Here is a 14,118-nt window from a genome sequence, read left to right as displayed (position 1 = left end):
CGCTCTGAATATTCTTGCTTCAAAATGCCTATAGGAATTAGTACTGACACCCACTGTTCTATCGTCAGGTACCTATAGAATATGAATCGGACACTAGGTTTAGGCAATGGATCATGATCGCTGATCATTAGACTTGGAGGACTTCGATGGTTTGACCTTATTTAGTTTCCTTTGTTTCTGCTCAACCGACAGACTTCTACCTGACGCATATGTACTCTATTCAAACTCGCATATTTTGGTACCATGTAAATGATCATCTTATAAAATACCAGATGTAGTGCCAATGCACGGTCATTTCTTTTCCTATCTTGCTCACAAAGAATTACTTTATGTAACAAATCCGATGCCTCCATGTAGCAGTTTTTCCTTTATCATTAGTTTTCTTCTGCTTCCGTGCTTGCTCTGTTTTGAGTATCTTCAGTTAAAAAAAGACAAATCAACAGCTACTACAAAAATATACCATATGTGAATGCGCAACGACATATTTTTCTTTATGCATTGGACTATAAGCCAAGCAGGCCTATTAGTATCATTCTAAAGATGAATACAAGAAAGGGTTCAGAGAAGAAAGGCCATGAATGTCAAGAACAAATTCTGGAGATGCTCAGTACTACGACTAGAAAAAGTTTTGTCATGGCTCCTCAATTGTTCTGGTATGTTGCTATGAACAATTTTTATTTCGCTGCCATGGAAAAACAATTTTAGCAATGGATTCATCCGCGTCCATGTGCTTGCTATTCACGACAACGAACCCAAATGATCTAAAACAAGACAGGAGCCTACCGTCCTAACCAGCACGGCCATACCAGTGCTGTTTTTACCAACGCTAGCTTCGCCAACTACCAGTATTATTTTTCCCTAAAAAAAAACTACCAGTATTGTTTGTACCACCATATGGTAACTATTTCGTTTTTGCTATGTAACTGTATCCAATAAATAAACAAGATCAAAGACAAAATGTGATGACCATGCGACAACATCAAAGGTCGTTGAGGCAGCTAATTCCTCTAAATAGGAGGCGTTGAGAACAAAGAAATTATTGGAGCTATCGTTTTCCTCTAACATTAGTAGAATTCATTGGTGTTAAGAAAAACGTCGATATAACTCAAACAACAACGTGATTATACACGGACGCGGCATACTGCCGCGCCTTCTGCCTGCTAGTAAGATACAAGGGTACTCAAGATACAACACTCATCAGCTGCAAGCAGCATTTCTAGACTACTGCTGCGACACGAGTGCTACCAACAGCTACAGGCTACAGCTACAAATTTACATTTATAATCATGCAGTTAAAACGCATACGTTATTCTAGCATATATGCACACCATATTTGCCAAGCTATTAGAATTGATCGGTTCGCGGGTTGCAACTAGTCCCTATTGTCATTCAGCAGGGAGTTGACATCCGGGGTCACCACGACATGCTGTCTTTCGATCTCCCCAAGCTGGCAGCAATGTTTCCTTCTAGTGTTCACCGCTACTGCGTGCTGCTGCATCCCGCATTCCGTGCCTGGGCTCACCTGCAATGGAAGAACCTAAACAGTGAACACCACACATATCGATATCGTGCTAGATCTTCAAGAGAACATATCGCCGAAGGCATGAACTAACATCGAACACGGCATCTCCCAGCTTCATCTTGACCTTGCCGCTCTTGTACACCAGCATCTTGCCCATGTACCCCCCTGGCAGATCATTCAGGTTGTACCCTTCTTTCACCTCCTTGACAATGGCCCTTCCGTTCCTATGAACTACAGTGGATGGTGTTCTGAGCAGAGGAAGAGATTTCGGCAACTGGAACAAGAACATCCTTGTCTTGTCGTCGTGTTCCTGTCATTCCAAATTGTGAACGAGTTATATAAGTGCCTGACAGTATCAAGGTAATTGGTGTAGGGTTCAGAGAAGCCTACGAGCAGATTGAGCTCTTTCGCTGGATGGATGGAAGATTCACATTCGATTGAGCTTGGGAGAGACTCTGGTAACTCAACATCATTGTCATCTTCTCGAACAACATTATCATCATCTTCGTCCTCGTCCTCGTCCTCGTCATCTTCATCACCGTAGAACCTTTCTGTCAACAAATGAACATTCCCATGATTATTCCTAGTGGAATGTTTTGGTCAAACGTTTGGAACGAATGAACCGAAGTCTCAGATTCACCTGGATTGGCAGGGAAGGCCCTAGGGATTTGAAGTGCCTTCTTTTGCCAAGGCAAGTACAGACCAAAGAACAAACATAAGTCATGTGCCTCTCATGACAAGGGAACTGTATACTAGTATTTTCTAACGGAGTAAGGTTGAAACCTGAGAATTTTTTGGTTGCTTCTGCTTTCCCGACTGTGCCGCTTGGAAGCTAACTCCGGCTGCAGAAGAAAGCGTCTTCGAGTCGGAATTCTGTGCCGATTGCTCATCTGCAAAGCGAATACAAATAGTGTTACAGCAAGGCTTTGCCATGTTTAAGAAAGATTGCTGATTAAAAGCTCATTTTATGTGTACTTCGCTGATCTGGTTGACCAACCTTTTATAACTCGCAAAGTTTTTGCATCTCCTCGTCCTGTCTGATAAAAAGAAAAAACAAAACAGACAGTCAGCCCCAGACAGAAAGGAACAATTGTGTCCTGAGTAAACAACCACTATATAGTACTATCAGACCCCAATCCCAATACATAATATATGACTAATCACTCACCCTCAGCGTCTTCATTAACTCTTCATCAATTGGTTTTGTCTCTTCCAGTTGCGGCCTGAAAGAGCAGATAATGTGCTTGGTAATGTAGTAAACTGTAACATGCCAGGTGAACAAAATTTGAGAGATATTGTACTAGCAGTAGCAGCTCAAATCAAGGAGAAGAGAAGTGTACTTTTGTGCAGGTGGTTTCTTTGGCTTGCGCAACGGCACTTTCGGCTTGAACTTGAGCTTCTGTGGCTATTTAATAAATTTAACAACAAGAAAACACCTATCAGTAAGATACTAATCGTGTCCAACTCAGTATTAGCCATTAAAAAGAACCAGAAGCAGAATCCTAGAACCCACCTTGTTAGGAGGACGACGACCTCTCTTGGAGGTACCTGCTGCGTCCATTTTTCTGCTTTACCCCTGTGATAAAAACATGTGGATTTGCTCAGTGTGGCCATAAGTAACATTTTTTTTTACAGAGCATCATTTGCTCTCCTGACTGTCCCTCAACTTCGGTGCTCTGCTGCCAGGCTCTGTTCTCGCTACACAGTACTACATACACAGCTACTCCGTGTCAAAAACGCTCTTATATTATGGGACAGAGGGAGTAGTAGAATTCTGGCTGCAGAAATGTAAAGGAGCAAAGCCCCGGATTCACAGGCGCGGCCAAGGGCTACCAGAATCACAGGAAGTGGCCGTTCCCCGGGCGGAGAACCGAGGAAATTGGAGGCAGGCCAGGCAGAGAGAATGGGGGAAAGCCAGACCCCCAAAATCCTCAAGCGCTGACCTAGCAAACTGGTAATCAGAATCAAGCAAGCAAGCAAAGCAAGAACCAGAAATCTTAGGAGCACGGGTATCTCGTCTAGCTAGCTCGCTCTTCTTCTCTGCACCCCATGGATTCCTCCTATTCGGCCTACAGTGAGCTCGCAGGGCAGGCGGCCAAGAAATCGAGCAAGCGGAATTCGCAGCTCCCAGAGCATAATCCTCCCCAAAATCCTAGCCCAGAAGCGCACGTACCTACCGCCGGGAGTGAGGGACAGGACCTCGAGCTCGAGCTCTTCGCCGGAGAAACGGTCGCCGCTCCGGAGCCGCAGCTGCTGTTCTTCCTCTGGATACTGCAGCTGGTGCTGAACTGCTGATGCTGCTTTGAGACGTTTGGGAGGGAAAGCCGGTGAAACATTTTTACAGTAGGCAGCACGGGCCCGCGTTCCAGTGACCCGTGGACCGAAGAGCCGGTGCACCCAGCGAGGCGGGAGAAGGTTGGCGGGAGGATCGGGTGAGACGTTCGCTCCAGGAAAGACGACGGCCGACGGGCTGCAGAGACACATGGCTTCGCAGAGAGGACACGTGTTCACTCGTGCCGTGAGCCGCACCAGAGCCGGTGATGTAAGCGGCGCAGAGGATCCGATCGGATCGCGCGCCTGTGCCGGACTTGTGGATGTGTGAAGTCCGCAGCGAAACGAACGGAGACTGACGGTGTTTATCCTCCTGGCCGGCCGGCTGGGCGATTGGTTGGTTGGGCTGCCATGTGGGACCACAGGGTCAGCGACTGAGCCAGGCTGATCTGCCTAAATAGGGATGCTTTCTTCTAGCGCGATCATTCACGAACTTAACTGATAAACAATGTATACAATGCGGAAATCCCCTTCGGTGCCCGGGCTCTGATGAGCCCGATGAACAGTACCATAATTCATAATAGAAAAAAGTGTCAAAACATTCCGAATTTTGTGTGCAAGCAAGATGTGCATGTGCGTGATGTTCGTGCAAAATTTGGTGATGTTTGGACATACGAGTAGCGCGCAGCAAAAAAGACAAATCCAGGCATGAATAGTGCTGTTTTTCAAATGTTTCTGTCAGCCCCGAATTTCTTTTTTTTTTGCCACGAGCTCCTCAAATGTTCAAACTTCTCCAAATTTGGCACGGACATCACGCACTCAAGTATATTTACTCACAATTTTTTTTAGAATTTTCTGAATTTGTTTACTATTTTAAAGCATGGCACTGTTCACTCCCGGGCTCATCTGAGCCCGGGAGCCAAAACGCTGCTCTCCAATGCAATGCTCCAAGATCTCAAGAAGGCAGAGATAGTTTCAGCTGACCACATGACAACTTTTGCTTCTGAAATCTAGGAATTGTTTCAAAAATTGACTGTGTGTGTTCCTATTAGTCTACCACTATTCTTCTGTTTCAAAAGTGTTTCATTGATTCTTGATGGCTAATGATTGTTTCAATTTGTTATGTGTGCGTTTTATGATGGATCAATTTGGCCACATCCAAACAGAACATATAAATAAGATGAATCGAGCTGTCCACATCCTTTTACACTTACTGATTGATTTGAGTAATTTGAGTTTGCTGTGCATATCAATCTAGCTGATTTTTAGAGTTAATCACAATAAGTGAAATATTAACCTCAAGCCTCTTCACTAATTTTAGAGTTTATTTTTCTATCCACCTGTAGTAACGCCCGAAGTGCTTTCGGCCATAGCAATATGCGCATACAAGTGCTTGGAAGCAGGCATGTTGATTGATTTTTGGGAGACTAGCGTGCACGAAGAAGCCAGCTAGATATGCTTTCGGCCATAGCTCACAAATATATCACAACAAATTTCAGGCTATGCATCCAATCAGGAATCTGTATAGACTTGAAGAGAAGGCTGGGTGTTGGCTGACATTGTTTTGGTTAGTTCCATTATGTGGTTCTAGGTTAGTTGCATCATTGTCGGACAGGGAGGGGGACAACGAGGACTTGGCCCACGTTCGGTGTGGTGTTTTCACGTTCTGATAGTTTGTCGTCTGGCGCCAGGAAGCCAAGAACAGGTAATTGATGGGCGCTTGAGCACTATTTTTTTCCTAAATGCATACAGAGCAATCATATATCAGGAGCAAGTAGAACATGCTGCAATTGCAATACCTTCAAAGGATGATGAACCTTGTAAACATGTGTTTTTTTTTTCATTTGGTCCAGTTGTTGGAGCATTGCTAATGGGTACGATTATCTTTACATGTTTGTTTGAAACATGAAATTACATATTATGACATTTTAAGTTGACGAATTGTGCTGGCTTGTTTTTAGTCAAAGTATATTGGATGATATATATATTGTAAGACCAAATTAAAGAATCGCTTGCATATAGTGCCTCATAATTTTGTTAATCATATACTCCCTCCGTGCGAAAAAGCTTGTCCCAAGATTGTCCCTTGCTAGATACATTCATTTGAGGGACAAACTTTTTCGGACAGAGGGAGTATTACATTATTACTTCCAATATTTTCCTGGGTTTACATACACATAGTCCTACCTTTTGCAAGTTCTATAGCATAACTTGCTTGTGCACATGGTTTATGAACTGATTGTAACCTCTCTTTTTTTCTTGCCGGATAGATGATTGTAACCTATAAGTTCTACTCATGATATATTGTTTCCAAGGAAACTATAAGGTGCTTGTTTTTTTATCATTTTACGACATGTTTTTTATACCATGTTGACAAAAAGTGAGCTATTCTTATAATGGTAATCATTTTCCCTTAGTACTCCTGGATTGCAAAGTTGTTAACTGTGACACAGTGTATATTGAATTAATTGTTGGAAAAAATCTGACAATGACACCAATGATTAAGGCAAAGACTACCTACAACAAGTTGATCACGAAGGTTATTCTATTATTGCTTATGATCTACTGTACCATAGTGTATTTGACCATGCTTTTATTTTTAGGTGGATTACGCTTTTACCCTTTTAGGTGGCAAATATGATTTTCTTGTTTGTTTGCTTGCAGTCTGTAAGACTATGTTTTTGGAAGTAGCTATAACTATTACTGAATTTTTTTTCCATGAGCAAATTTTATGGCTACCAAAATCTACGAGGCTAAACACTTGAAATCAATAGCCTAAATTAATGGTTGTCTCTTCATATGAATTCCAGTGAACACTTGAATTTCCTTGTTGGTGTTACACTCTCTAATTATTCATTTGGCAATTCCTTTCTCAAATCTTGCTTTAGCAAACCCGGTTCAAGTAATTTTTTTAACTTCTTGTTGCTTTCATGTTTTCCAGTAAACCGAATTGATTCCTTTCCACTCAAGATGGATGTCTAATAGTAATAGGCAGTGGAGTTCTTTAATCATTAATTGTTGCAATGCTTGCATTTGTATGAAGAGCTTTGAAAATCAAATACTGCACCCCTCTACTATGAAGTGCTTCAATGTACATTTCGAGAAGAAAAACCGCATAAATCAAAAAGCAATGAATGGTATCAACCAAACCTGTGAAACTTAAGAATACACACCCCTTCATATTGTAAAGCATAGCTGCACATAAGCTACTGTCAAGTTCTCATTATAGTACAAAAGATATTTTTTTTTGTTGATTACCAAAAAAAGGACCAGATTAGCTTGTAGTGTGGATGCTAAGGCATTCATCATTGTATTGTCTGGCTAAGTCTAAGTTTAGCTAGCAAAATTGGCAAATACTCCCTCCGTAAAGAAATATAAGAGCATTTACATCACTACTAATATAAGAGCGTTTACATCACTACTTTAGTGATCTAAATGCTCTTATATTTCTTTACAGAGTGAGTACAACATAATGCATATAGTTTAAATTCTGCATTTATGGGGGCTTCTCTATCAAAATAAATTCTACATTTAAGCAACCATTAACAATGTTGGTAGCTACTGCTGGGAAACATACGAGCTAAGAGCATCTACAGCCGGGTGCCCTATATCCGTCTCAAAAGCCCGGGCAAGCCGACTAGTCACAGAAAACCGACCCAACCAGAGCTCTTAAACGGGCCTCAAACGCCCGGGTTGACCGACACCCGTCATATCCGCCCCAAATGTAGAGCAGATATGAGGCCGCCCGAGCACGCCCGGGCGCGTCCGCCACGTCAGCCTAGCCCACCCCGACCCCACAAAATCCCCCGTTCGGAAGAAACCCCAGATCACTCCGCTCCGCTCCCCGACGCTCCCATTTCCCCAATCCGTCCAATCCCTAGCGCCGACGAGCATGTACAGCACCGGCAGCCACTCCGACGACAACTCCAGAGATGAGGAGGAGCTAGTGATGTCTACTACGCAACCTTCTTCTTGTAGACGTTGTTGGGCCTCCAAGTGCAGAGGTTTGTAGGACAGTAGAAAATTTCCCTCAAGTGGATGACCTAAGGTTTATCAATCCGTGGGAGGCGTAGGATGAAGATGATCTCTCTCAAGCAACCCTGCAACCAAATAAAAAAGAGTCTCTTGTGTCCCCAACACACCCAATACAATGGTAAATTGTATAGGTGCACTAGTTCGGCGAAGAGATGGTGATACAAGTGCAATCTGGATGGTAGATAAAGGTATTTGTAATCTGAATTTATAAAAACAGCAAGGTAACTAATAATAAAAGTGAGCGTATACGGTATTGCAATGCGTTGAAACAAGGCCTAGGGTTCATACTTTCACTAGTGCAAGTTCTCTCAACAATAATAACATACTTGGATCACATAATTATCCCTCAACATGCAACAAAGAGTCACTCCAAAGCCACTAATAGCGGAGAACAAACGAAGAGATTATGGTAGGGTACGCAACCACCTCAAAGTTATTCTTTCCAATCAATCCATTGGGCTATTCCTATAAGTGTGACAAACAGCCCTAGAGTTCATACTAAAATAACACCTTAAGATACAAATAAACCAAAACCCTAATGTCACCTAGATACTCCAATGTCACCTCAAGTATCCGTGGGTATGATTATACGATATGCATCACACAATCTCAGATTCATCTATTCAACCAACACAAAGTACTTCAAAGAGTGCCCCAAAGTTTATACCGGAGAGTCAAGACGAAAACGTGTGCCAACCCCTATGCATAGGTTCATGGGCGGGACCCGCAAGTTGATCACCAAAACATACATCAAGTGAATCAATAGAATAACCCATTGTCACCATGGTTATCCCACGCAAGACATACATCAAGTGTTCTCAAATCATTAAAGACTCAATCCGATAATATAACTTCAAAGGGAAAACTCAATCCATTACAAGAGAGTAGAGGGGGAGAAACATCATAAGATCCAACTATAGTAGCAAAGCTCGCGATACATCAAGATCGTGCCAAATCAAGAACACGAGAGAGAGAGAGATCACACACATAGCTACTGGTACATACCCTCAGCCCCGAGGGTGAACTACTCCCTCCTCGTCATGGAGAGCGCCGGGATGATGAAGATGGCCACCGGTGAGGGATTCCCCCTCCGGCAGGGTGCCGGAACAGGTCCCCGATTGGGTTTTGGTGGCTACAGAGGCTTGCGGCGGCGGAACTCCCGATCTATTCTGTTCCCCGATGGTTTTAGGGTATATTGGTATATATAGGAGGAAGAAATACGTCAGGGGAGCCACGAGGGGCCCACGAGGGTGGAGGGCGCGCCCCCTGCCTCGTGCCTTCCTCGTTGATCCCCTGACGTGCACTCCAAGTCTCCAGGATTGCTTTCTTTCCAAAAATAACTCCCCCGAAGGTTTCATTCCGTTTGGACTCCGTTTGATATTCCTTTTCTTCGAAATACTGAAACAAGGGAAAAAACAGGAACTGGCACTGGGCTCTGGGTTAATAGGTTAGTCCCAAAAATAATATAAAAGTGTAAAATAAAGCCCATAAACATCCAAAACAGATAATATAATAGCATGAATACTTCATAAATTATAGATACGTTGGAGACGTATCAGCTAGTGCTTCGTATCGCGCTCGAGCGCTCGCGGGTCGATGCGGGCGGCAGCTCCAGGTCAGGTGTGGAGCCACCTGTCGCCCGTCATCGCAGCGCCGACGCCTGCCCTTCCCGCCCCGCTGTGAGGCCTGCCCGATCTGCTCCTCACGCTCGAAGGCCTCCTCCACCTCCAGCCGCTGCTCTGCGCGGGCAGCGGTGGGTTCTAGTGCCTGCTCCGCCGACGCCGCGGATGCGGACTCCAGAGTCGAAGGCACGTGCCGTCCGCCGCGAGAGGCAGCGGGCAAGGGAGATGGAGGGCGGGTCCGACGTGGCTACGCAGTCTACTTGCCTCCGCCGCGTGATGCCGGTGCCCGACGATGAGGACTGTCTCCTCGAGTGGGTGTGCCGTTAGTCACTTCCTCAGGTGGAGACGAAGGCCCGACGGCTCCAGAGGATCAACGCCAAGCAGCTCCGGCTCGGCATTCAGCAATCCGAGCGGGAGGCGGCGAGGGTGGCCAAGCTCAAGCGCAAGCAAGACCGCAACGCCCGACACTTGCAAGGCTACATCGTCATCTCCGATTCCTCCTCTGACGACGGGTCCGACGGCTCCGACGTGGACCCTTCTCCTGCCGCGGACTCCTACAGCTGCACCGGCGGCCGGAAGGGCAAAGGGCCGGTGAGGAAGTGGTGAAGCTCGTCCTCTCCTATTTATAATCTAGTTCTAGTATGTAGTTACTGTTGGGAAACGTAGTAATTTCAAAATATTTCCTACGCACACGCAAGATCATGGTGATGCATAGCAACGAGAGGGGAGAGTGTCATCCACGTACCCTTGTAGACCGAAAGCGGAAGCGTTATGACAACGCGGTTGATGTAGTCGTACGTCTTCACGATCCGACCGATCCAAGTACTGAACGCACGGCACCTCCGAGTTCAGCACACGTTCAGCTCGATGACGTCCCACGAACTCTGACCCAGCAGAGCTTTGCAGGAGAGTTCCGCTAGCACGATGGCGTGATGACGGTGTTGATGATGCTACCGACGCAGGGCTTCGCCTAAGCACCGCTACGATATTATCGAGGTGGAATATGGTGGAGGGGGGCACCGCACACGGCTAAGAGATCAATGATCAATTATTGTGTCTCCAAGGGGTGCCCCTCTCCCCGTATATAAAGGAGTGGAGGAGGGGGAGGGCCGGCCCTCTCTATGGCGTGCCCTAGGGGAGTCTTACTCCCACCGGGAGTAGGATTCCCCCTTTCCTAGTTGAACTAGGAGCCCTTCCAAGTAGTAGGAGTAGGAGAGAAGGAAAGGGAAAAGAGAAGAGAAGGAAGGAGGGGGCGCCGCCCCTCCCCCTAGTCCAATTCGGACTAAGCATGGGGGGGGGGGGCGCAGCCTCCCCTCTCTCTTTCCCCTATAGCCCAATAAGGCCCATATACTCCCCAACGAATTCCCGTAACTCTCCGGTACTCCGAAAAATACCCGAATCACTCGGAACCTTTACGTCTCGACCATTTCGAGACTCCTCGTCATGTCCCCGATCTCATCCGGGACTCCGAACTACCTTCGGTACATCAAAACACATAAATTCATATTACCGATCGTCACCGTACGTTAAGCGTGCGGACCCTACGGGTTCGAGAACTATGTAGACATGACCGAGACACGTCTCCGGTCAATAACCAATAGCGGAACCTGGATGCTCATATTGGTTCCTACATATTCTACGAAGATCTTTATCGGTCAAACCGCATAACAACATACGTTGTTCCCTTTGTCATCGATATGTTACTTGCCCGAGATTCGATCATTGGTATCTCAATACCTAGCTTAATCTCGTTACTGGCAAGTCTCTTTACTCGTTCCGTAATGCATCATCCCGCAACTAACTCATTAGCCACATTGTTTGCAAGGCTTATAGTGATGTGCATTACCCGAGAGGGCCCAGAGATACCTCTCTGACAATCGGAGTGACAAATCCTAATCTCGATCTATGCCAACTCAACAGGTACCATCGGAGACAGCTGTAGAGCACCTTTATAATTACCCAGTTACGTTGTGATGTTTGGTAGCACACAAAGTGTTCCTCCGGTAATCGGGAGTTGCATGATCTCATAGTCATAGGAACATGTATAAGTCATGAAGAAAGCAATAGCAACATACTAAACGATCAAGTGCTAAGCTAACAGAATGGGTCAAGTCAATCACATCATTCTCTAATGATGTGATCCCGTTAATCAAATGACAACTCATGTCTATGGCTAGGAAAATTAACCATCTTTGATTCAATGAGCTAGTCAAGTAGAGGCATACTAGTGACACTCTGTTTTGTCTATGTATTCACACATGTATCAAGTTTCTGGTTAATACAATTCTAGCATGAATAATAAACATTTATCATGAAATAAGGAAATAAATAATAACTTTATTATTGCCTCTAGGGCATATTTCCTTCAGTCTCCCACTTGCACTAGAGTCAATAATCTAGTTCACATCGCCATGTGATTTAACACTAATAGTTCACATCACCATGTGATTAATTCACATCGTCATGTGACCAATACTCAAAGGATTTACTAGAGTCAGTAATCTAGTTCACATCACCATGTGATTAACACCCAAAGGGTACTAAGGTGTGATCATGTTTTGCTTGTGAGAGAAATTTAGTCTACGGGTCTGCCAAATTCAGATCCGTATGTATTATGCAAATTTCTATGTCAACAATGCTCTGCACGGTGCTACTCTAGCTAATTGCTCCCACTTTCAATATGTATCCAGATTGAGACTTAGAGTCATCTGGATCAGTGTCAAAACCTGCATCGACGTAACCCTTTACGACGAACCTTTTGTCACCTCCATAATCGAGAAACATATCCTTATTCCACTAAGGATAATTTTGACCGCTGTCCAGTGATCTACTCCTAGATCACTATTGTACTCCCTTGCCAAACTCAGTGTAGGGTATACAATAGATCTGGTACACAAAATGGCATACTTTATAGAACCTATGGCTGAGGCATAGGGAATGACTTTCATTCTCTTTCTATCTTCTGCCATGGTCGGGCTTTGAGTATTACTCAATTTCACACCTTGCAACACAGGCAAGAACTCTTTCTTTGACTGTTCCATTTTGAACTACTTCAAAATCTTGTCAAGGTATGTACTCATTGAAAAAACTTATCAAGCGTCTTGATCTATCTCTATAGATCTTGATGCTTAATATGTAAGCAGCTTCACCGAGGACTTTCTTTGAAAAAAATCCTTTCAAATACTCCTTTATGCTTTCCAGAAAAATTCTACATTATTTCTGATGAACAATATGTCATTCACATATACTTATCAGAAATGCTGTAGTGCTCCCACTCACTTTCTTGTAAATACAGGCTTCACCACAAGTCTATATAAAACTATATGCTTTGATCAACTGATCAAAGCGTATATTCCAACTCCGAGATGCTTGCACCCGTCCATAGATGGATCGCTGGAGCTTGCACATTTTGTTAGTACCTTTAGGATCGACAAAACCTTCTGGTTGCATCATATACAACTCTTCTTTAAGAAATCCATTAAGGAATGTAGTTTTGACATCCATTTGCCAGATTTCATAAAATGTGGCAATTTGCTAACATGATTCGAACAGACTTAAGCATCGCTACGAGTGAGAAAATCTCATCGTAGTCAACACCTTGAACTTTGTCAAAAACCTTTTTTTCGACAAGTCTAGCTTTGTAGATAGTAACACTACTATTAGCGTTCGTCTTCCTCTTGAAGATCCATTTATTTTCTATGGCTTGCCGATCATCGGGCAAGTCAACCAAAGTCCACACTTTGTTCTCATACATGGATCCCATCTCAGATTTCATGGCCTCAAGCCATTTCGCGGAATCTGGGCTCATCATCGCTTCTTCATAGTTCGTAGGTTTGTCATGGTCAAGTAACATGACCTCCAGAACAGGATTACCTTACCACTCTGGTGCGGATCTCACTGTGGTTGACCTACGAGGTTCGGTAGTAACTTGATCTGAAGTTACATGATCATCATCATTAGCTTCCTCACTAATTGGTGTAGGAGTCACATGAACAGATTTCTGTGATGAACTACTTTCCAATAAGGGAGCAGGTACAGTTACCTCATCAAATTCTACCTTCCTCCCACTCACTTCTTTCGAGAGAAACTCCTTCTCTAGAAAGGATCCATTCTTAGCAACGAATGTCTTGCCTTCGGATATGTGATAGAAGGTGTACCCAACTGTCTCCTTTGGGTATCCTATGAAGACACATTTTTCCGATTTGGGTTTGTGCTTATCAGGATGAAACTTTTTCACAGAAGCATCGCAACCCCAAACTTTAAGAAACGACAGCTTAGGTTTCTTGCTAAACCACAGTTCATACGGTGTCGTCTCAACGGATTTAGATGGTGCCCTTTTAACGTGAATGCAGTTGTCTCTAATGCATAACCCCAAAACGATAGTGGTAAATCGGTAAGAAACATCATAGATTGCACTATATCCAATAAAGTACGGTTATGACGTTCGGACACACCATTATGTTGTGGTGTTCCAGGTGGCATGAGTTTGTGAAACTATTCCACATTGTTTTAATTGAAGGCCAAACTCGTAACTCAAATATTCTCCTCCACGATCAGATCGTAGAAACTTTATTTTCTTGTTACGATGATTTTCCACTTCACTCTGAAATTATATGAACTTTTCAAATGTTTCAGACTTATGTTTCATCAAGTAGATATACCCATATC

The 14,118-nt window shown here is 44.1% G+C and overlaps 1 protein-coding gene across 1 annotated transcript; it reads right to left on the bottom strand.

Annotated features, from left to right (window-relative positions):
- Window positions 1-1,051: 1,051 nt before the first annotated feature.
- LOC109780771 (uncharacterized) lies at window positions 1,052-4,021 on the bottom strand. Its single transcript, XM_073510965.1, has 10 exons — window positions 3,696-4,021; window positions 3,071-3,098; window positions 2,863-2,927; window positions 2,691-2,745; window positions 2,520-2,559; window positions 2,306-2,412; window positions 2,163-2,202; window positions 1,913-2,073; window positions 1,614-1,832; window positions 1,052-1,522 (listed from the first exon to the last, which is right to left on the bottom strand). The coding sequence occupies exons 1-10, from the start codon at window positions 4,004-4,006 to the stop codon at window positions 1,373-1,375; spliced, it is 1,176 nt and encodes a 391-aa protein (XP_073367066.1). The 5' UTR covers window positions 4,007-4,021; the 3' UTR covers window positions 1,052-1,372.
- Window positions 4,022-14,118: the final 10,097 nt, after the last annotated feature.

The sequence above is a fragment of the Aegilops tauschii genome, chromosome 3, assembly GCF_002575655.3.
Source record: "Aegilops tauschii subsp. strangulata cultivar AL8/78 chromosome 3, Aet v6.0, whole genome shotgun sequence".
Lineage (NCBI taxonomy): Eukaryota > Viridiplantae > Streptophyta > Magnoliopsida > Poales > Poaceae > Aegilops > Aegilops tauschii.
The sequence above is the reverse complement of the archived record's forward strand: the minus strand, read 5'-3'. Positions and strand labels throughout refer to the sequence as shown.